The 24725-nt window shown below is 38.5% G+C and overlaps 2 protein-coding genes and 1 pseudogene across 3 annotated transcripts; 2 read left to right on the top strand and 1 right to left on the bottom strand.

The window, feature by feature from the left end:
• Window positions 1-630: 630 nt before the first annotated feature.
• Window positions 631-1617, top strand: LOC149378815 (mitogen-activated protein kinase kinase kinase 20-like). The gene has a single exon (XM_089603876.1). The coding sequence runs from the start codon at window positions 631-633 to the stop codon at window positions 1615-1617; it is 987 nt and encodes a 328-aa protein (XP_089460002.1).
• Window positions 1618-18001: 16384 nt separating this feature from the next.
• On the top strand, window positions 18002-18988 carry LOC149378814 (mitogen-activated protein kinase kinase kinase 20-like). Its single transcript, XM_089603875.1, has one exon. The coding sequence runs from the start codon at window positions 18002-18004 to the stop codon at window positions 18986-18988; it is 987 nt and encodes a 328-aa protein (XP_089460001.1).
• Window positions 18989-19516: 528 nt separating this feature from the next.
• LOC149378813 (uncharacterized) lies at window positions 19517-22202 on the bottom strand (annotated as a pseudogene). The gene is made up of 8 exons (XR_016294076.1): window positions 22065-22202; window positions 21435-21522; window positions 21193-21350; window positions 20910-21034; window positions 20694-20837; window positions 20514-20594; window positions 19810-20420; window positions 19517-19713 (listed from the first exon to the last, which is right to left on the bottom strand). The product of XR_016294076.1 is annotated as an uncharacterized LOC149378813 (transcript).
• Between the last annotated feature and the right edge of the window lie 2523 nt (window positions 22203-24725).

Here is a 24725-nt window from a genome sequence, read left to right as displayed (position 1 = left end):
TACCCACGTAATGTCATAACAGAATGTTAATTTGTAGGGATTGATTTGAAATTAATAAATAAAATATATGTTATTAAAAAATTCAAATTTAAACGCATAATAAATTTCAGAATAAAAATTGAAAAATGGCAATCCAATAAAGTATAAAAATAAAAATAAAAATAAAAATAAAAAACTCACATGTTACCACGTTATGAATATAGTTATTTATCTAAAACTTATTAAAGATCGATTAAAAATAACAAATTTTAAAGTTTAAGCGACTTAGTTAGTTAATTTTTTATTATTATTATTATTATTTTATATATATATATATATATATATATATATATATATATATATATATATATATATATATATATATATATATATATATATAAACTTAATCCTAGTAAAGTCGGCTTTAGAAAGAGTCCGACTTTGAGTCAGGCATTTCCTAAATTAGGTCTTCCAATATGATATCGTGAATATCCGTAATTTTGTATTTAATAATCACGTGCGTGCAATAGTTGATATATATATATAAGCTCTCACTATTCCCTCAACTTCGTTACGAAGAAAGAAAACCCTGGTTTCCGTTTCGAAGCAACAAGCCATCAAGTCACCAGATAACGATCAGAGCCGCTGAGAATGGAGAAGAAGAAGAATAATGATAAGATTTTGTGGAGAGGAGAGAGAAGCGTTAGGTACGCCGGTGGAGAGTGGATGCGAGGTCGGCTTCTCGGTCAAGGCAGCTTCGGACGAGTCAACTTGGCCTACTTCCCGGACCCGAGCTCCCGAAACTTCCCCGGAATGCCATTCATCACCGCCGTGAAGTCGTGCCCTATGAGTGGGCCTTCAGAAGAGCTCGCCACGGAAAGGAAGATTCTAGAGCGTTTCAAGGACTGCCCTTCCATAGTCCAATGCCTGGGATACGACGTCACTTTCGACCATGAACCGCTTCTGAACGTGTTCTTGGAGTATGCTTCGGGAGGAACGCTGGGAGATCACGTGGCCTCGGCTCGCTCGGGTCTTCCCGAGCCTCAAGTTCGGCGCTTCACAAACTCCATCCTCGGAGCGATCCACCGAGTCCACCAAGAAGGCTACGTCCACTGCGACGTCAAGCTCGACAACATCCTGCTCTTCGAAAGAGATGACGGGCTCACTGCCAAACTCGCAGATTTCGGTTTGGCGCGGCCCGCCTGCGATTTCCGACCGGGCATGATCTGCGGGACAGAGCTGTATTGGGCTCCCGAGGTGTCGATTTCTTACGGCGGAATTCAGGGGCAGCCTTCGGACATTTGGGCACTTGGCTGCGTCGTGTTGGCGATGCTCACCGGCGCTCTTCCCTGCCGAGGAGGCCACGTCACTCTTCCGCGCAGAGTCTTCTCCGAATCCGCTGAGGATTTCGTCTACAAATGCTTCCGGAAGGACCCGCAGAAGAGGGCCACAGCCGAGACGCTGCTCCATCACCCCTTCATCACCGGAGCACCGGAGGACTCCGACTTTGCATTCGTTGATTATTACGATGATGAATTGGCGATAGAGTCCTACTTGAAGGAAATTTCAGAGATCACCAATGATGACTTGGCGATGGAGTCCTACTTGAAGGAAATTTCAGAGTTTATTCTGGTGTAGCACCACTGGAGCTGGAAGGAAATCACCATGTATGTTAGTATGGTTTATTGATCACAACTCAGATTCTGATGGACGACCTGTAAGGGTATTAGAGTAATTTAATTTTCATTTTTCTGTTATTGACTTGTTTTGAGTAGAAGAAAGGCCTTTGTCCCTTTCCTAAGGGGAGACTATTGTTCTCTTATTATTTACGCGTCTGTATTATTTATTTTCTATCAGATTCTTTGCTAAATACTACTACTCCCATTAATATGTCAATGAATTCTTTGACAATGATAGTATAATCCAGTGGCATGAAAGATCCAAAGAATCCTAGAGCTTTCTAGTTTATTAACAAGGGTATTCAGACCAATTTCTTACAGTTTGGTCTGTGAGTGGACTCTGTTCTTGAAACACTAAAAAAAGAAACTGGAATTAAAATACTGCTGTATGTATTGGAAAGGAAATTAAAGGAGTTCATATATACATTCACCCACACAGCACGTAAGAGTTTTAAAGGACACTGGATAGGAAATATAAAGGAACTTGAAAACCTTATAAAGGACTGGATAGGAAATATAAAGGGATTTGAAAAAACTTATAGTCACGAGTCTCGTAAAAAATTTGTTTTCAGATACAAAACCACGGTATACAGCTTGTGGCTACATATAACTCCCGGCTTGTTAAGATTAAGGCTTCACAGTTTGGCCAATGATGTGCAGCTCCTGAAGATGTAGAAAAGAGTACAAATGAGTGTATAACATAACAGGTTCCCAACTATCAGATATGAGCAACTCTATTTTAATAAGATCAACCAAGTCATTACGATTTACCTTTAAAGACTCCCAAGACCTTTCAAACTCATTCATCGTCTTCTCAGCCTCTTCCTTCTTTATCATCCACAGCTTCATAGTCCCTTCTGCTTCAACAAGTGCTTGTTTCGAAACGGAAGCTTCACTACCCAAATCTTCAGCTCTCTTCATAAGTCGTGCTACTTTTTGCTTCCTATTGCCGATTTGTTTCTCGAGCCTATCTATTTCTCGATAAATAGCTTCCCCTTCTGTCCTCACAGGCATGAACTTGGAAACCAGTCCCTCCAGGTTGGTCCTGTGCTCTTTCTCCGTCTGTTCATTCTCTTGGGCTTCGCTGTGATCTCGTTGAGAGGCTTCGTACTTATCAAGACTTGCATTAAATCCATCAATCGTGTCTACCACATACTTAGGAATTGAATTGGAAGAGAGAATTATAGCAAGTGAACTCTTGAGCTCAATTGTTTTCCCAGTTCGGATGATGCAGTTCAGATCCATACTAATGAACTGTCTCAACACTTTCTCTGCTTCCGCAATCTCTGCTGCGCTTAATGTGTTTGAGTTCTCCGAGTTTGATGTTTCAACTTCCAAGAGATGTATATCAGAAAACAAGGTGTCTAGTTCTGAAAACTTCCCCTACACAAAATATTAGTTTGGAAAAGCTCAGAGATGAACTGACAATACTCAATACAATGAAGAACTAATAAGCTCAAAAGAAAGCTAAATTTTTAACAACTTACCTGATCTTGTGAAATGGGTTGGCCAACAACTGCTAAATTGTTGGCATCAGAAGGTTCACCGATATGTGTTTGTTAAGGTACCTGACCAAATAATTATAAGTTTCGAAGGGGAATGATATGAGCACACGAATGTTGTATCTATTTTTTTTTACTGCATGAGGAGTTATCTTCTACCTTTTTCTCTTCATCTTTTTCGTCCTCTTTTACTATCTTTTTCTCTTCTTCTTCTTCTTCTTCTTCTTCTTTGTCTTTGTCGTCTTTTTCCAGATTTTTAACCTGCGTGTAATGATGTCATATATAGAGGGGCAACAATAACGATTCACAGTAGTTACAATCGAACCCATGACTTTTGGATGATGTAGACTTTTTACCTCTATTGTAATTGTGCACATATCATTCACGAGGTACCATCTGGCAGGGTCGTGTAATTCACTCAAAGGCATGAACGACTTGTATCCCCAATCACTTTTACTTGCTTTGAACACATGTTGTGTTTCTGCAAAATGAAATGAAACGCAATTGTAACATAAATTAACACAATTATATTGGGGGAAGACATGAAATCTGGAAGATGCCAATTTTAAAGATAATGAATTGTTTAGATTATGGTTTTGTTCGTTTCATTAATTGTAATTAATATGATTTCGTCCAACCGTATATCGAAGTTACTTATGATGAATTATGATCTGGCATGTACAGAATGAAAACTTCATTCTCGACTCTACGAGAATTTTTATAAAAGCCTTTCATTAGCTTCTCTTCTAAAATACCCCTAGATAGGGCTAAGCAGAGCGAAAAAAGTTTTCCATGAGATGAGATATGAAAACTATTAGCCCCACAGGAGATTTGTGAGTAAGTGATTTTCTGATAATGAGCAAGGAACATCAGGGTACTTATTGTATATTTTTTTTTCATAATAATTATGATGATTTTGTACTACAATTCGGTGGAGGAACTTTAGGGCATCCTTGGGAAAATGCACCCGGTGCCGTAGTTAATCGAGTGGAGCATAGTTCACGTTGAATCTAATGGATCTACTGCTAGATAGATGCCTTTGGCGGCCACAAAGTCGTTCAATAATATAAAAATCTGAGGATACCGCCTAAGTCAACTTACTAAAGGGATGCCATAACATATTACAAAATTTAATTTTAGCCAATGATCCAATCAAAGCACTAATTGGAATTAGTGTATCCATTTTATTCATAGCATTATCCAGTATAAATGATTTCTTTTTCGATTCATCCCTGGAGTCGAATACCTTATTCAAGAATTGTTTTTGATCCAATCTGTGGGAATCCATTGAAAGGGCAAATTCCTTATGATATACCAGATCCGCCTCAGTTATTGATAGAGTGAATAGATCTGCCCTTTCATGTCATGTTTGAAGGAAATTTCTGTTATGCATATTGCTAATAATTTGCAAGAAATAATAGACAAATTGCATGATATTAGCCAATAACTTGATATTAAATTCTCTTTAATATCAATAACACACAATTTTCCAACAAACTCCCACATGAATGAAATTGAGTAACGTCCACACAGGACATGACTTGTCTCAATATGGTGATAGCTTCTATGTTGTATATCTGCATAAGATATGTAGACTTTAATAATAAAAAAAAAGATATTGTATCGGTACTTATGAATTTCATCTATGGTGTCTCATCCATTTCCCTTTCCCTTTCCTACCTTTACTGTACCTTACGTCCATACGGGTACCTTTCCCTTTCCTACCTTTACCGTACCGTACGTCCGTACGAGTCAAATTACCGTGCCTTACGTCCATACGGGTACCTTTCCCTTTCCTACCTTTACAGTATCGTGCGTCCGTACGGGTCAAATTACCGTACCTTACGTCCATACGGGTACAAACCTTTGAACCTTCCCTTGAACTGTTAGTCATTTGTGTATAAACAATAAACATATTTCCCTCAGATATCTTCCTGACACAATATTCAGTTCTCATGGTTATGTTCATTTCGTCCCTAAACTATGCGCCTGATTCGATAAGAGTTTCTAATGAACTAATAAGCCCAATTAATTCTCTTTCGAAGTTGCCCCACTTCTCTCTCACACAGGTGATTCTTTACCACAAGTAATCCTGCATTACTTCATCGAAATATCAAAAGATTCGATATAACATAATCATTAGAAGCTCAAGGCTTAACCTCGTATGGGTATCACCGTTTGATCATAGGAATAAGACCAGGGGGTCTCCCCCCACAGTGACCTCACTTCATCTTGACAATTAGGTTGTCCCTTTAAACCAAGATTTTGGGATCTCCAGTCAACATGGTTGGGTTTCCTTTGTGTACCCTTATAGTCAATGGGCTTAAGCTACATTCCGTTAGATGTCTTCTCTAAATGGTCCATCTATAACCCGTATGTTAGTGGATCCTCAATATTCTCTATGGACCTAACGTAGTCAATTTCATTGAATCCAGATAAGAGAAGTTTAACTCATAGTTTTATATCGTTGAAAAATATGTCGAGACATACCATAGTTCATCATGTTATGTGCTCTACTAATCGCAGATTGGTTATTACAATATAAACATATTATAGACATAGGTTAAGAAAGTCCTCCACCAAGTTCGGCCTCTTCGTTACATTTTTCCAATGTATCCCATTCAGATTGCATCATGAATTAAGTTATCACAATCTGTTGGAGGATTTTCGAGACACAACATTATCTCTCATAGTGAATAATACAAATCCACTAATGGATTTTAGATATCCAACACGCATAAATGAATCACTCAATGACTTTCGGGATATCATCTATGAAGTAGATCATAATATACCGAATCTATCGTAGATACCTCGGTACCCTCGTGATTTCTTTCTAGTGTTCAAAACATGGAATACCCGTATATCTAGCCAATCTACTCATAGTGTAGGCCCAAGTCTAGTCATGTACAAGTTACTAAGCACATGAGACTCCCTAACACTCTCACATATTCAAGTTGAGAAATTTTTTTTATTTTATTCTCAGGCAAGCGTTATCTAAGTTCAATATGAGATCTAGAATTTTGTCAACGAGGTGTGACCGTTTGAAGACAATCTCATTGGAATTTCATGTAAATTAGACACCCAATATTACATTGGAAGTCCAATATCTTTCATATAAACTCATGATTTGATATATCAAGTGCAATTGATCAAGCGATCATTATCACTCATAATAAGTATGTCATCAACATAACAACATAGAATCATATACCCATATTTAGTGTATACTTATTTGTCACACTCGTGGATCAAAAAACCAATTGACATTCTAACGGCGTTATAAGTTTCACTCGGCATATCTAAAATGTGTGTATTCAATAAAGATGCAACCAAGGCCTTTGGTTCACTCTTTATTTTCTTGGGAGTGGTTGTCATCACACTGCCAGAGTAAACATTCACAAGTACTTGTAGTAAGCTTTCCTTCCTTTAAATAACTCGAATAAGGATATAACATCCTTCACCCATATCCCTTATTCAAAAGGTAAATTACCAGCAAGATGATTACTCCCACATGTCTTGTGGTAACTTAAGCAACATCACATTTATTAAAGAAAGTGCGATTCAACGTTTGGTAATGTCATGCGATATACGATAATATAATGGATTGGCGTTGTGAATAAATACGTATAGTGCACAGAAGCACCAAATGGTTCATCATATTCAGCTTTACGGTCATTTCGCACCATATCAAACTTTTTATAAAGTTGACTTTTACCTTCAACTTTAAACAAGAAAATTACTCTATTGCCACAAAATTACTTATAAGAAAGTAAATTATATTGTACTTTTATCAATGAAATAGATAACTCAAAACTCACAAATGTCAACAATAGATGTCAATTGTTGACATCATGTTGAGGGTAAAATTGTATTTGTACAAATAGTTTACTAGTATTTTTCTGCTAAATTAAGCTTTTGGTGGAAAATTGGAAAACAAATTATCAAATGGTGGTAGTTGAGGCAATTTCTCAAATAATTACTCTTCGTATTGTGTCTATAGCCATATGACATAGTCATCCCATACACAAGAAGACATGCAAAAATAAAATTTTTGGATGTGATGACAAATTCATCTTTCACATAATCCACGCTCAAATTTGAACCACTCTTGGTAAGAGTTAAATAATGTGACTCGTCAACCAATTCAAACGCATGTTCTGAAAATAGTTTCTCACATATATAAGATTATATCTTATTTCAGGTATATGGGAAAAATAAAACCTATTTTATCTCGAGACATCCCATGGCAATTCAAGCACATTTCACCATGACTTATTCAATTTCATGTCATAAAGACATTCATGTACGAGAAACCTTGGCGGAAAGCCATAATCTATGGAGTTTAAAACTCCAAGTTACATAGGAGAACACGGTAGTACGGACTTCAACCTTTACCGTATAAGTTTCCTTATTATTGCACATTAAGGTTATCAACACACCGTAAATCACCAACCGACATTGTCGCTAATAAAATAATTACCAAGGAACCTTGGATAATACTTTATTTAGAATGTCCCTCCATTCACCTCAAGCATGGTTGATGATTTACTAACTTTCGGCAATTAACCATATTTTATGATCTTCTAAGTGGTCATGAACCTCCTTTCGGAGCCATAGTTGATCTCTTTGAACCAGAAAGATGAACAACCTCGTTATAAAAACATAACACCCCTCACAAGTGCTAATTTTTTTTTTATTACCTTCAAAATCCGAAGACACAATCTCAATCATCGAGACCACATAAAATAGATTAACAAAAGTTAAATCCCTTCGGTTTGAATTTTGTGGAAGATTAAAAATCTAGTACTTGATTCACCACAATCTTTGAACTCACCAAAGACAAAACGTCAAGACGGCTAAAATCTAAAATTTAGATTCCACGTCCATGGTTATGAATTTCTTATCCAATTAAATCCAACATTCTATAAATTGAGCGTTTTGAGCTATATACAAATATAGTATGCCATTAAAGTCTCGTCCAAAAAAAAATTCCAACCCGGGAAGTTGGAATCGTATTCCTCGTAATTAAGTGTCATATGCACTATTCGACCGTTTTCTACCTCTCGATGTTTGAACCCATGGTCAAGAACCTCACAAGACCTCATGGTCGTAGAACAAAAAATAAAAAATTTGTTGTCAAATTTCATGGGATTACAGCCCATATACTAGTCTCGACGGCCAACAACATAATGGTGAGCACTCGTGCAGCAAACCACATGAAATAAGACCTCGAGTCTATTTTCAGCCGTAGCTAACAACACTTTTTTTTACCAAAAAATATAGGGATTTAAATAACCCAATGGTTATATCACGTGACACACAAGCCAAATCCGGAGGCTCCCTCAAATCAACAAAAAAATGTAGTCTCCATGTCTATAAAATTACAAATAAAAAAATATGAATTTCTCATGAATACTTCAACACGGAAAATAAACAAACATTCTTGAAAAATCTTGGCATGCAATCTGTCTAAAACAAAAAATAACGCTATAAGATTGTTAGTCAAATTGCTAATAATAGCGGGAAATAATAGACAAATTGCATAATATTATTAAATATATAAAAAATAGGAAACTAATAACATGATATGTAAACATGATATACAGATTAAAGTAAATAAATTAAAATAAATAAAACGATCGATATCACCAAGAAATCGATATGAAGGGAAATGGAGAACACGTCGTGGTTTGTTCGACAATTTTCTAAAAACGTTATTGGTCTCCCACCGGGTGCTGGAATAACATGAGCAACCGCCTCCCAGGATACAACGATGTACGAGTTGAACACAACACAACCGTCTTCAACTCCGTCGAGCTTAAGCGTATGGCAGAAAACTACCACCAACACTGAGAGAATTGAGAGGAGAGCTGGAAAAAAATAAAACTCAAGAAAAGAGCTATTTCATGTGTGTTTTCTAATCAGCCGTTCAGCCATGGCTAAACTTCTTTTTCACTTCTCTCAAATGAAAACATGCTCTAGCCTTTTATAGGCTCAAAATCATAATGGTTTTGACCCAAAACCATTGTTCTAGAATAGCAGTTTAATGCCATAAAAGTGTGTTGAAAGATGTTAAATACATCCATCTTTAAAGCCACGAAGGCTGATAAAAATGTCCATCTTTAAAGCCACGAAGGCTTATAAGAACGTCCATCTTTCATGCCATGAAAGATGTTAAAAACGTCCGGCCCACGCATAAGTGTTTCAAAATTTATGATGTTTTTCAACACATATTGAACATCAATTTCTCATTCTCCTTAGCTCCGATTTTGGCAAATAAATAACCGATCCCATACCTCTCACAACGAAGGATAATAACCAGTCAAAACATTTCAGTTTTGATGAGTGGACACCACTTGAAAATTTGCTTCAAATTAGTCAGTAACCTGATATTAAATTCTCTTTAGTATCAATAAACACACAATTTTCCAATAATTTCAGAGTTTATTCTGGTCTAACACTATTGGAGATGAAAAGAAATAGATTTTGAACAACCTCCACTCAGATTATGTTATGGAGTGTTTTTTGTCCTATTTGTGGTATGAGTAAAAGAGAGACCTTTCTTGCTTTCCTATGGGGAGACTACCCGTACTCAGGGCCGGCCCAACCCTAAGACGGGCTAGGTCATTACCTAAGTCCCCAAAATTTTGAGTAAAATTTAGGCTCAAAATTTCTGTAAATATAAGCCCACTCCGTTGGACAACTTATCGGCACCGTTCTCCGCCGCGGCTGCCTTAGAAGACGCCGCCGCCTTGCCTCCTCGCTTCGCCGCCGTAAAACACACACCAATTTCTTCAATGTGTATTACCTGTTCGACGAAATGCCAAAGCCAAAAACTCGACTTCAATTCATACCTCTTTGGAGACGATACAGAGTCTTCCGTCGGCCATTTCGTTGTCGACGAAGATCTTCGCTGCATAGCCAATTTATTTATCTGTTGATCATCTCATTGTCAAACCTTGAAAACTCATTCATTGATATTTTTTTCGCCCCAAGCTTAGGGATTGTTTTCCAATGGAGTGTTGTTGTTTTAGGGTTCCGACGATCGGAAAGAAGAGAGATCGGTCCGAATACGTCGGCGATTTTCCGAGAGGCTCAGCTCCGGTCGTTTTTCGCCCCATTCCGGCCACCAAATCCACCGTCCTCTCATCACCATCGCTTCTGCTCCCCTCCGACCTCGACGCCGCCGGAATCCCCCCGAATACCGCCTCTGCTGCCTCCGCTTCCTCGGCGCCGACTTCGATTCCTTCATCCTCTTCTTCCCCGTCGGAACGAATTCCCACCACCTCGGCTTCCTCGCCGTCCCCGACGCCGGCAGTGTCCGATCCATCGCCTGCTCCAGCGAGCACCACCACCGGATCCGGAGAATCTCCGCGATCCCGAACTCCGGCGAAGGCGGCAAGGGTGAGTTCGTCGGCTTCGTCATGGTCGAAACCATGTACTCCGTGGACTGGTTTTCCGTCGAGCCCGGTCCAAATCTCCGCCGGTGAAGACGAACACCGGGAGAGATCGGAGCACGGCGGCTTCGAGGATGAGGGAAGACTGGTTTTGTGATTCAGGCGAGAGCTCCAGCGAGTGTTACGGCGACGGTGGCCTCGTCGGAGCGGCGATCGGCACGGTGGTCGGAGTTTGAGATAGAGAGATTAGGGTTTGGGAGGGAATTTGATGAGAGATTAGGGTTTGAGTGTGGATATGGATTCTTGTTGGATATAAAATAGAAGGGTAATTAAGACATTGTATAGGTGACAAATATGAAAAAAGACACGAATGCAATTTAGACTCATTTGTGATACAAATGAAATAATGTGCTGTTGTGTGACTTCAACAACAAATTCCACGTTTATTATTTGTCTTACAATACGTAAACAAAAAGCCTTATTGTACGGGTCACTTTCGCTTTTGCCTACTTTTGCCCTTTAATTTTTTTTAAAAAAAGATAGTTTTCTTTATCTAAAAAAAGACTATCCACTTGTTTTAATCTACATCATTACCATAACAATAGTTCACAATGTGTATTTCTCTTACAAAAGTCAATGGGAGCTTCAGACCAACAAGATTTTTACACTCTTGTACGTGCATTTCGTATGCATTATAATTTTTTAAACGTTAACAAATTATCTACTTTTTCTATCAATTTTAAGCTCTGTTGTGGATCGTTAAAATGTGTTATTAAATAGGGAGTTTGAGTATAATAGCCCATTTAAATCATAAAATTGTGAAAATGGCCAAGTTTATATTTATTTTGTACAATAACTAATAAACCACATAAACTCACTTGAAGATACAATAATACATTTCATTTAAAATGAAGGGTTACCAAATATAAAGTAGTCAATAAAAATAAATAAATAAATGAAAAAATATTACAATAAATAACTCTTTCATTAATAGATTAAAAAAAATCTCTAAATATATTACGAGGTATTCACCGTCGATCTTCACCGCCGGTCTTCAACGCCAAGTCAACTTACGTGATTTTTCTCCGATCCGTCTCGAACCGCCAATTCTCTGACAAGATACACAGAGTCGCCAATTCTCCTACAAATAAGTTAAAATTAATATGAATAAACAGAAATAAACCGAATTAACATGAATTAATTTTGAATTAACATGAATTAATTACGAAATAACCCAAATTAACATGCATTAACACGAATTAACACAGATCTGTGTCGGTGCGTCCGGAGACGGAGAGAGTCTTGGCCCGCATATGTTCGGCTAAAAATCAATGAAGGCAAAGCGTCATTCGCCGATTCGAATTCTCTGATCCGTACAATCCACCTCTTCACCATTTCAATCATTTATGGTGATCGGAACAGCCACGTGTCGAGATTCTCCAAGAGCTATCCGACGGAGATTTTTGCCGCCGCGATAGACCGCTCACGAAGAAGATAAAGCCGAACAAAGACTACGAATAGGTGGCGATCCGCGCCGTCGTGGAGGAGCTCAGATCAGTCGCCGGACAGCTCGAATGTCAGTGGTGTTAATCCAATTGGACTGACGCTGTGGAGAAGCCCCATGACGGTGTCGCTGATTCTAGGTCTTTTCCTCGACCTCGCCGCTGTGATCTTTTCCTGCCTCGGCTGATCGAACTACAACCGTGGCATGAGCACCACCGTGGTTGTCAACCCTTCTCATTCCTCAGCCATTGAAATAATAATATCGGATTAATTACATGGTATATAATAATGAAAATGAGTTTAATGACTTCCTGGAATAGAACATGGTTTCCAAGAATAGACTTTTCTCTTTCATGAGCATTATAAATTGGCTCACATAATTTTCAAAATAAAAAACCAAAACTGCCGTGCAAAGAAGAAGGAAGAGAGAGAGAGAGAGAGAGAGAGAGAGAGAGAGAGAGAGAGAGAGAGTACAAAACAAAGGAAATTGCTACAAATAAGGAAAAAAGAATCTAATAATTAATAATAATTGTGGGGGTATAATTTTTTTTATATTATTTATTGGGCTTCAGTTCGACCAAAGGCCCAATAAATGATCCAGTCCGGCTCGAGGAGGAAAAGCCCAAGCCCACTTTACAGAGAAGTGATCCAGTTCGTCCATACTGACCTAGCTAGCCACGTAACGAAGTCGTGGTCAACCTACAATCTCGCCGAGAAGATCGGATCTAAGACTTGACCAGTCCGCGACGTGACGCGGATGAGCTAATCAACACGTGTCCAAGAGACGATCATTTTTTCTCGTATAAATAATAACTGTTGTATTCATGTTCGCACACACGCAAGCTTACCCAATTCAATAAGAGAAAAGTGTGATCCAATCATTATGACACACTGCACAATGGTGCCCTAAAAATTTAAATATTAAAATTGTCTAATGAATGGTGAAATATGTCAAAAATATTCTCGCCAATCTGAGAGAGTAAATACCCACGTAATGTCATAACTGAATGTTAATTTGTAGGGGAAGCCAATGTGACCTATCTATGAAGCATACGGGAAGGTAAACTACCCCGACGTCCACCCAGGGAGAAGAATGCTTCAAGGACTTGTTGGTGGCTGTTATGTAGTCATGGATTCGGGACTAGTTTGTCCAATCAAACCTATCTTTATCTTCACACTTGAGCCATGCTTCATACCCTTGGATGCAGTAGCTATGAAAAAAACTGTTCATTATTGTGAACGATTCTTTCAACTGACCTATCATTCTCTTCTTCCTCAGGTAGTACGACACAACATCTACATGCTGCAAAAACAATGAAAATGTGAGAGATATTAATATAATATAAGATCAATTGTAAAAAAAACATACAGCTATAGAAATCAACAATAGACATCTATTGTTGACATCTAGATGTCAACAATAGATGTTAATTGTGTATATCTAGATGTCAATAATAGACATCTATTGTTGACCTCTAGATGTCAACAGTTGACATCAATGTCAACATTAGATGTCAATTGCTAACATTTAGATGTCAACAATAGACGTCAATTGTTGACATCTAGATGTCAACAATAGATGTCAACAGTTGGCATCAATGTCAACAATAGATGTCAATTGCTGACATTTAGATGTCAATAATAGACGTCAATTGTTGACATCTAGATGTCAACAATAGATGTCAACAGTTGACATCAATGTCAACAATAGATGTCAATTGCTGACATCTAGATCTCAACAATAGATGTCAAATTGTTGACATCTAGATGTCAACAATAGATGTCAACAGTTGACATCAATGTCAACAATAGATGTCAATTGTTGACATCTAGATGTCAATTGTTGACATCTATGCAGCAAAACCGAGAGCTAGTTTTTTTTTTCAGAGGTCAACAATAGCTGTCAACTATTGACATCTATTGTCAACAGACATCAATCTTGTTACATTAAAAGTAAATAGATAGTAGTAGTCATACCTGATCGCACAACCATTCTTCTTCGGTCCAAATGGTGTAAAAGAAAGTCTTTGACCTGACGTCTAGCTCTATGAAATCTCATCTCCATGGTAAATGATTTTCCCTTTTCACATACCATAAGCCTTCATCGCCCTTCTTCTTCCTCAAGCCGATCTTAAGCCAAGTCTCCATTACGAATAATTCCACAAGAGACGTTGAATCGAACTGAGCAGTGGTAGGGTTCTTCATCGGGCGATCGATGTTTTTTGTGAACTTCAAATACGGCCTTGGGATAGGAGTCGGAATGTATTTCTCCGGAGATCTCGTGATTCGGATAGGTCTTCTCGGTGAATCGTCTATGTTTATCGGAACGATCTCCCATGATTCTCGGTTATCCTTGTCCGTTACAGCGTTGATCTCCTCATCCATATCCTCCAAGGTTTTGCCCTCAGGAACTGAGCCAATATAAATCAGTTGGTTGTCGTTGTACATCTCTCTCTCAAACTGCTCGCAATCCAGTCGTAGAAGGTGCGATCTGGCTTGTGATTCAGTTAGATTTTGGGATGAATCTAACTGACTGTCTTCGATCTCGATCGGTCCTGAATTAACAAGAAATAGGAATATCAGTTAACAACAATGTCAACAATTATAGTCAATAATTGCATTTATTGACATAATGTACGTACCATCTATTTCTTTTTCATTCTCATTTTCTTTTTCTTCTTCTTCTTTTTCTTCTCCTTCTTTTTCTTCTTATTCTTCTTTTTCTCCTTCTTCTTCTTCTTCTTCTTCTTCTTCTTCTTCTTCTTCTTCTTCTTCTTTTCCTCCTCCTTCTTTTTCTTCTTCTTCTTCTTCTTGTTCTTGGTCTTCTTCCTCGTCGTTGTCCTCTGGTTGATTATCTTTAGAATTCTTGTTGGACAGCTCCAACAATTGATCCTTCACACTCTTGGTGAATTCATGGAAACATTGTCTCATCTCCATCCGGAATAAGCTCCATTCACCCTTCATGTGATTGACTGTGTCTTCCACATTTTTCAACCGAGCCTGTGTTAAAAGATGTTAGAATTGTTATTCATACTTGAAGGAAATCAACAAATAGTGCTATAGATAACAACCGAGCCAGTGTTCAATTGACATACCTTAGAATCTTGGCTCGGCCCTGAATGAGCTGTTGTCGACGGATGGGATGTTTGTCCACATGACTCAACCCGTGCCTGTAACAAAATGTCAAAAATTGTTATGAATAATGGTAACAAATGATGTTAAATGTCAACAATAGATGTCTATTATTGACATCTATTATTGAGATCTGATGTCAACAATTGATGTCTATTCTTGACTTCAGATGTCAACAATAGACGTCAACTGTTGATTTCAGATATTAACAATAGACGTCTATTGTTGACATTGATAGCAGACACAGATGTCAACTGTTGACGTCTATTGTTGACATCACAAGTCAACAATAAATGTCTACTGTGACATGTATAGTTGACAAATATGACGAAATTGATTAAAAAGATGAGAAATTAGTACCTTCGGCAGTGGCTTGGTCGTCGTGTTCTTCCTCACGATGTACTCCTCGTCGCCCAGGGGTTTGAACTTGGAATTTGTTGTCAACAACATGTGTCACCGATTTCCACTGACGCATCAGTGGAGATGCCGTCTCTGAAACTATCTCGCAATTCGAGAGAGACGTGAGCACGGGCATTGTTTCAAACGCCCATATCTGTAATGGATATAGAAATGAAGGGAAGTTGATCTTTCCCTCAGAGGCTGACTTCAAGGAGACGTTCTTTATGTACTTCTTGGCATATTCCAAGAAGAACTTCAAGACCACGTTACCCCACGAATGGGAGTTAAATTGGTCTAGGTCTTCTACCAACCTCACGTACGCCCAGTCTGGGATGTTGGTATGCGGTATGGCAGCGAGAAGAACGTTGATGAGAAAATGGAGAAGCAAGAGCTTCACCCGCTTTGTCGGATTTTGCCAACCCTTGCTCTCTTTGAGCTGCGAGGTTAGGACGCCATGAGTCTTGTATGTCCCGTTGTTGAAGACGCTCGTGAACAATCCATCTTCAACAACTTCGGTATAGTTGACAGCATCGTAGTTGTTGACTATACGAAGACCCGTGATCTCTGCAAAATGGTGGATGGTAAAAGCCCGAGGTTCACCCTCGAGCTCAATGAAGAGTGCATCCTCACTCGCGTGCCCTTCATACTAACCGACCCTCATCAACAAGTGGTTGATTATCTTGGACGACCTGTTGATCTTTGGAAGCTTCAGAAACTGGCCGAAGCAAGACTCTTGAAAAAGAGCCGTCTCCTCCGCTGTCATGTCAGCGGCTTCTTCAAATTTATCTAGTGAACCATAAAAACTGAAATTATGGTCCACTATTTCCCCTTCGGGGACAAACCTCTCCCATCCCTGAAAGCCATTACAAAAAAGAATGAGAAAATCAAAACACAACCTTCAAACACTAAGATGATAGATGTCAACAACTGGATGTTTGTTGACATTGATGTCAACTATTGATGACAATTGTTGACATCTATACGTCAACAATTGATACCAGTTGTTGACATATAGATATCAACAATTTCCATCAACTGTTGACTTCAAAGTCAACAAACATTGATGTCAACTGTTGATGGCAATTGTTGACATCTATATTCATACCAGTTGTTGACGTATAGATGTCAACAATTGACATCAATGTCAACAATTAGTTCAACAACAACAATATTCAATCAAACCATAACAAAACCGAGATAGCCCAATGCAAACCGAGATAACCCAAAACTAGTTAACCAAAACTAAACCGAAATTAAATCAAGTCTATCCCAAAATCAATCAAGGTCCCATCAATCAACAAGAAATCAACCGAAAACCCCTAAACTAACCTGAATATTGGCGGACTTGGGGGCTTGCTCTTCTTCCTCGGCGTCAGACGTGACATGCATGGGCTTCCCCTTCCCACGCCGAGGCTTCTTCGCCGAACTCTTCACCGGTTTGGGTTAAGTTGTTGTTTTTCTTTTCCAGGTTGGTTTGGGTGAAGACGGCGACTCCTCCGGCGCCGTCGTCTTAGTCCGGGGACTCCGTCTAACAATTTCATTTTGTTTTTTCTCGAGTTGTTTAGGTGATTGAAAGTCGTTATCGTCGTCCATTTCCGGGACGGTTTAGGGTTAGGATTTGGGGGTTGGGTGAGAGAGGGAGATCGCGACAGAGGGAGAACGAGAGAATGAGAGAGAGCGCGAGGATGAGAAAGAGGAAGAGAAAACGCGACAGAGGAGAAGTGGGGATGACGATGGTTAGACGGGAAATGAGGAGAAGTGGACGGTTTTAGGAAGAGAAGAGTGACCGTTTGACGAGAGAGAGAATTTTGAGGAGAAAACGAGAGAGAGATATAAGCGGGAATGAGCGAAAATGAAGAGTGAGATGGGATATGAGGGAGAATTGGTGTGGGTTGTAAGAAAAATTTAAGTAGAGGGTAAAAAGGTAGTTGTACATTTGAGTTAGTGGCATTTATAGCCAAATTATGATTTTAAGGGGAAATTGAAAAAAGTTAGTGATATGGTAGTAGATGTGACAATTTCCCAACCCTTACATGTTGCTACGTCATGAATATAGCTATTTATATAAAACTTATTAAAAGTTGGTTAAATAAAATTTTTAAAGTTTAAGCTGCTTAATTAGTTAATTTATTATTATTATTTTATATATTTAAACTTATTCGCAGTAAAGTCGGCTTTGGAAAGAGTCCGACTTTGAGTCAAGTCCTAAATTAGGTCTTCGAATATTATATCGTGAATATCCATAATTTTGTATATAATAATCATGAAGAAACACGTGCGTGCAATAGTTGATATATGTATAAGCTCTCACTATTCCCTCAACTTCGTTACGAAGAAAGAAAACCCTGGTTTCCGTTTCGAAGCAACAAGCCATCAAGTCACTAGTTAACGATCAGAGCCGCTGAGAATGGAGAAGAAGAAGAATAATGATAAGATTCTGTGGAGAGGAGAGAGAAGCGTTAGGTACGCCGGTGGAGAGTGGATGCGAGGTCGGCTTCTCGGTCAAGGCAGCTTCGGACGAGTCAACTTGGCCTACTTCCCGGACCCGAGCTCCCGAAACTTCCCCGGAATGCCATTCATCACCGCCGTGAAGTCGTGCCCTATGAGTGGGCCTTCAGAAGAGCTCGCCACGGAAAGGAAGATTCTAGAGCGTTTCAAGGACTGCCCTTCCATAGTCCAATGCCTGGGATACGACGTCACTTTCGACCATGAACCGCTTCTGAACGTGTTCTTGGAGTATGCTTCGGGAGGAACGCTGGGAGATCACGTGGCCTCGGCTCGCTCGGGTCTTCCCGAGCCTCAAGTTCGAAGCTTCACAAACTCCATCCTCGGAGCGATCCACCGAGTCCACCAAGAAGGCTACGTCCACTGCGACGTCAAGCTCGACAACATCCTGCTCTTCGAAAGAGATGACGGGCTCACTGCCAAACTCGCAGATTTCGGTTTGGCGCGGCCCGCCTGCGATTTCCGACCGGGCATGATCTGCGGGACAGAGCTGTATTGGGCTCCCGAGGTGTCGATTTCTTACGGCGGAATTCAGGGGCAGCCTTCGGACATTTGGGCACTTGGCTGCGTCGTGTTGGCGATGCTCACCGGCGCTCTTCCCTGCCGAGGAGGCCACGTCACTCTTCCGCGCAGAGTCTTCTCCGAATCCGCTGAGGATTTCGTCTACAAATGCTTCCGGAAGGACCCGCAGAAGAGGGCCACAGCCGAGACGCTGCTCCAACACCCCTTCATCACCGGAGCACCGGAGGACTCCGACTTTGTTTTCGTTGATTATTACGGTGATGAATTGGCGATAGAGTCCTACTCGAAGGAAATTTCAGAGTTCACTAATGATGACTTGGCGATAGAATCCTACTTGAAGGAAATTTCAGAGTTTATTCTGGTGTAGCACCACTAGAGCTTGAAGGAAATCACTATGTATGTTGGTATTGTTTATTGATCACAACTCAGATTCTGATGGACCTGTAAGAGGATTAGAGTACTTTACTTTTCATTTTTCTATTATTGACTTGTTTTGAGTAGAAGAGAGGCCTTTGTCCCTTTCCTAAGGGGAGACAATTGTTCTTTTCCCTTCAAAACCCAGCCGCGGAATTATCATAAACTCCTTTATTTAACTATATTAATACCAGCTGCTCGTATTATTTATTTTCCACCAGATTCTTTGCTAAATACTTCTCCCATTCATGTGTCAATGAATTCTTTGACAATGATCGTATAATCCAGTGGCATGAAAGATCCAAAGAATCCTAGAGATTTCTAGTTTATTAATAAGGGTATTAAGACCAATTTCCGGTCTGTGAGTGGACTCTGTTCTTGAAACACTGAAAAAAGAAACTGGAATTAAAGTACTGCTATATGTATTGGAAAGCAAATTAAAGGAGTTCATATAAACATTCATCCACACAGCATGTAAGAGTTTTAAAGGACTGGATAGGATACATAAAAGGGACTTGAAAAAACTTATAAAGGTCACGAGTCTCATAAGCAATTTGTTTTCAGATACAAAACCATGATACTTCACTAAACAAGTTGACGATATACAGCTTGTGACTACATGTAACTCCCGGCTTGTTAAGATTAAGGCTTCACAGTTGGGCCAATGTTGTGCAGCTCCTGAAGATGTAGAAAAGAGTACAAATGAGTGTATAACATAACACGTTCCCAACTATCAGATATGAGCAACTCTGTTTTAATAAGATCACAATTTACCTTTAAAGACTCCCAAGACCTTTCAAACTCATTCATCGTCTTCTCAGCCTCTTCCTTCTTTATCATCCACAGCTTCATAGTCCCTTCTGCTTCAACAAGTGCTTGTTTTGAAACGGTAGCTTCACTACCCAAATCTTCAGCTCTCTTCATAAGGCGAGCTACTTTTTCCTTCCTATTGCCAATTTGCTTCTCAAGCCTATCTATTTCTCGATAAATAGCTTCCGCTTCCGTCCTCACAGGCATGAACTAGGAAACCAGTCCCTCCAGGTTGGTCCTGAGCTCTTTCACCGTCTGTTCATTCTCTTGGGCTTCGCTGAGATCTTGTTGAGAGGCTTCGTACTTGTCAAGACTTGCGTCAAATCCATCAAGAAACGTGGTTGTCGCGTCTACCACATATTTAGGAATTGAATTGGAAGAGAGAATTATAGCTCACGTGTTTTCCCAGTTCGGATGATGCAGTTCAGATCCATATTAATGAGCTGTCTCAACAGTTTTTCTGCCTCCACAATCTCTGCTGTGCTAAATGTGTTTGAATTATCCGAGTTTGATGTTTTAACTTCCAAGAGATTATGTATATCAGAAAACAAGGTGTCTAGTTCTGAAAACTTCCCCTATACAAAGTATTAGTTTGGAAAAGCTCAGAGCTGAACTGACAATAGTAAATACAATGAAGAACTTATAAGCTCAAAAGAAAGCAAGGTTACCTGAGGTTCTGAAATGGGTTGGGCAACAACTGCTAAATTGTTGGCATCATCAGATTCACCGATATGTGTTTGTTCAGGCATCTGACCAAATAATTATAAGTTTCGAAGGGGAATTATATGAGCACACGAATGTTGTATCTATTTTTTTTTTTTTTTACTGCATGAGGAGTTATCTTCTACCTTTTTCTCTTCATCTTTTTCGTCCTCTTTTACTACCTTTATCTCTTCTTCTTCTTCTTCTTCTTCTTCTTCTTCTTCTTCTTCTTCTTGGTCTTTGTCTTTGTCTTTGTCTTTGTCTTTGTCGTCTTTTTCCAGATTTTTAACCTGCGTGTAGTGATGTCATTCATAATTAGTTAAAATCGAACCCATGACTTTTGAATGATGTAGACTTTTTACCTCTGCTGTAATTGTGCACATATCATTCACGAGGTACCCTCTGGCAGGGTCGCGTAATTCACTCAGAGGCATGAAAGACGTGAATCCCCAATCACTTTCAATTGCTTTGAACACATGTTGTGTTTCTGCAAAATGAAATTAAATGCAATTGTTACATAAATGAACACAATTATATATGGGGAAAACATAAAAATCTGGAGGATGCCAATATTAAAGATAATTACACAAATTACTGAGTGGAAGATAGGCTGCAAAGCTACATCACAAATTTAGAAATAAATACCTTTCCGCACTGAGTCTTTACACTGAATTTGATTGACAACACTAAAGCTGAATTTGGCATTTCTACTCCAACCATATGGCAAAGATCCAGAATCAGCAACATCCAGATAAATTGACAAATAATCCACATTGTTTCCTTTGGGAAAAACTAGAATTCTCCTGGCACATTTAATTCCATAAAGATTTGCATCACAATACAATCAAAGAGATAACTTCTTGACCAAGAGTAACAAAGTCCAATACCATTTATAGCCTCCAATAGAAAACACATCAGAATATAGCTTCTTTATATCAAGCTTTGAGAAGTTGTCGATTGTCCATGTGAGCCTCGCTGTATCAGAAACAACGAAATTAACAATTCAGGAACTCTTTTTTCCCTGGGACTTTATTATATTAGCCTCTATTTTGTAATTGAGGATTTTACTGTATGCAAAAAGGAATATAAAAAATATTGCAGTTAAGGATTGCAATTCTAGGCACATGCTGCTAAAAAACAAAAGAAAATTATACACGTGGATGAAGATAATTAACTGTGCAAAAAGTAATTCTTTAGCTGTGACACTCGAAGCCAAACATGGTTAATTAAGAAACATTAGGCTTGAATAATCGTAACATGTTCAGAAATAAAATTGAAGACTATACTGCCCGTACGGTTAACTTTCCCAAACGCAAGAAAGAGCAATATGAATCTACGCGAAGTATACATCTTCGCAAAACTTGTTTTCAACGAATCTTGCAAAATAATAGATGGCATGATCCAGAATAGCAACAAAATTTTCGCGATAACAAAAAAATATTGACCATAAAAGAGCATATGAAAATATATAACAGAGAGAAAGAGAGAAGCATGTGGGAATGAACACTTTTTGATACCTTCCATGAATGAAAGTTGGATTAAGTACTTCAGTACTTCAATCACAGAAACCCTTTCTCTACATAGAAAATTATATAGGCTGCGCGGCGATTCTTAGAGCGTCTTCAGTTACATAAACTTTTTGAAAATGTGAAAGCTCTAATGCATTACATTTCTTGCGCTTTATAATTTTATAATTGAAAAATTGCTTAATTTGTCACCAATTTCATAATATTTTCTCATTTTTCACAAAAACGTTAATTTTTCCCAAAATGCCACTAACTATGCCAACAATGTTGACATCTATGTTTGCTCTTCACTATTAGATGTCAACATTGTTGACATAAATGTCAACATTGTTGACATAAATGTCAACATTATTGACATAAATGTCAACATTGTTGACATAGATGGTGGTATTTTGGGAAAAATTAGCATTTTTGTGGAAAATAGAAAAATGTTATAAAATTTGTGGTAAATTAAGCCATTTTTTCTTTTTGGAAAATTTTTACTTTTATATTTTACGGATTTTTTTATTATCATTATTTTTTATGAAAAAAAATACTGAGAGTCATCTAGAAGTAACTCTGCAAGTACAATATTAGACATTCGTGATCCAAACTCCAAAGAACAATAGAGACCTATATCTAAAAAAAAATTACCGCTAACGTTAACATCAAGAATAAATAATAGTCCGAAATGTGCACAAGAAATCACACTAAGAATATAGAATATAGTATAATTCAAGCACTTTCAAATAGTCCTTAATGAATGATGGAGAGATTCAACCAATCTCAGTCCAACCTCAATCCATTGACTAGTTGAAAACATGTCTTCAATCTGTATAGGCAATTGTCTAATAGTGTATTCTAAGCAAAAATGGGAATAACAGCTAACCATCTCCAAAACAAAATAAAACATAACACAAACCAACACAAATTCAAAACACAAATGACAAAAGTGAACAAGGTGATGAAAAACCATAAAATATAATAAAAAACACTAAGGGTACCACCTATACGAAGGACCGAAAGCCACCTTCTCTCATTGGGGCTCTCCAAAAAATGTCACAAATCCTCAACAAAGAGAACTTTCGACAAGCGCGTCGATAGACTCGCTGGAGTTGGCAAAAAACTTTGACGAACTCGTTGGAGTTGGCAGAGAAGATTGACGGACTCGTTGGATTAGGAAAACGTGTCGACGGACTCGATGAAAGTTGGCAAGCGCGTCGAATCAGGGGCTGACGTAGAGGTCGAGATGCAAGGCGGAGAGCGAACCACATGGCGAATCTGGTGATGGTAGAGGCACGCGAGCACGACGTCCGGCCGGACAAGCAGAGCTGTCGACGATGATGCCAACGAAGAAGAAGAGGTCCTTAAAATCACCGACAACAAGATGCCCTCCCCTCCGGGCTAAAGCCAAGTCGCTTGGCAGCCCAAAGACGGCGTCCGAACCTAGAGGGGTGGTGGCGCAGGAGATTTTTTTAGGGATTCTACTAGGGATGAAAAATTTGGTTCGGACATGAAACAGTTACGATACGATTTAAAGTGGATTTGAATATCAATAATTGTGTCGAACACGCTAACACGATAAGATAATGGGTCAAAATGACACGATTACCCAAAACAATTAAAATCAGATTAACATGATTATTAAATGATCGACACGAAACACGATTACAACCCGCACGAATATGACTCAATTAATACGATTACGAGTAATAGCACGATTATGACCGAGTTAAAAACAATTAATATCGTATATGTAGAATTATTAATTTATAAGTATAAATATAAAATTGATAGTAGAAAATATAATGGAATAAAATAAAATATATTTATATCAATATCAATTCACGTACGATAACATATAGTTAGTATTATAGCAATTGGCTTCACGAGAGCAATAATAATTTATCGGTGTTCTCATAATTCACAATTTACAATCACAATGACAATGGTCTCATAATAACGTATCGTATTCAATTTTATTTGATTTTAATACATATCGAACAATCACAATAGCAATAGTCTTCCTTCTATTCTCAGTTTTCGGGGGTGAAAGCCTATTACTAGACAGAAGAGGAAGTTTCTACCCTAACCCAAAAACTCAATTTTATTTTATTTCAATTCCTATTGAACAATAACAATAACAATAATCTCATAATAACTTATCGATTTTATTTTATTTCAATTCAATTCATATCGAACAATCACAATTCACAATCACAATAACAATAATATCATAATCTTGTATTCTATTCAATTTGATTTGATTTCAGTTCATATTAAACAACCACAATTTACAATCAAAATAACTAAACATGAGCATTTCGTAGGAAATGAAAATCCATTGCCGTTGAGACTAACCGGCTTGATTACGAGGGAGAGGCTCTCAATTCGAGGGAAACGGAGTCACGTAGACACACATGGACAGCGGCTCGTGGTCGGGGTCGATCGGACAGCAGCTCGATCAGGACAGCGACACTGAAAAAAAAAACAATAAATTATACACCAAATACAGTCACAAACACACACACACTCAGAAATTCCAAAAGCCCCAAAACCAACCCTAGTTCATGAGATTTTCGGCCAAAACACTACCAAACCAAGGAAATTCGAGTTCAATCCACAAATTCGAGCTATAAACATCAACAATCGAGTCCAAACAACATATAATAC

This window comes from Urtica dioica, chromosome 12, assembly GCF_054948205.1.
Source record: "Urtica dioica subsp. dioica isolate 48M chromosome 12, U.dioica_male_clone48M_v1_H2, whole genome shotgun sequence".
Classification (NCBI taxonomy): domain Eukaryota; kingdom Viridiplantae; phylum Streptophyta; class Magnoliopsida; order Rosales; family Urticaceae; genus Urtica; species Urtica dioica.
This window is presented reverse-complemented; position numbering and strand designations above follow the sequence as displayed.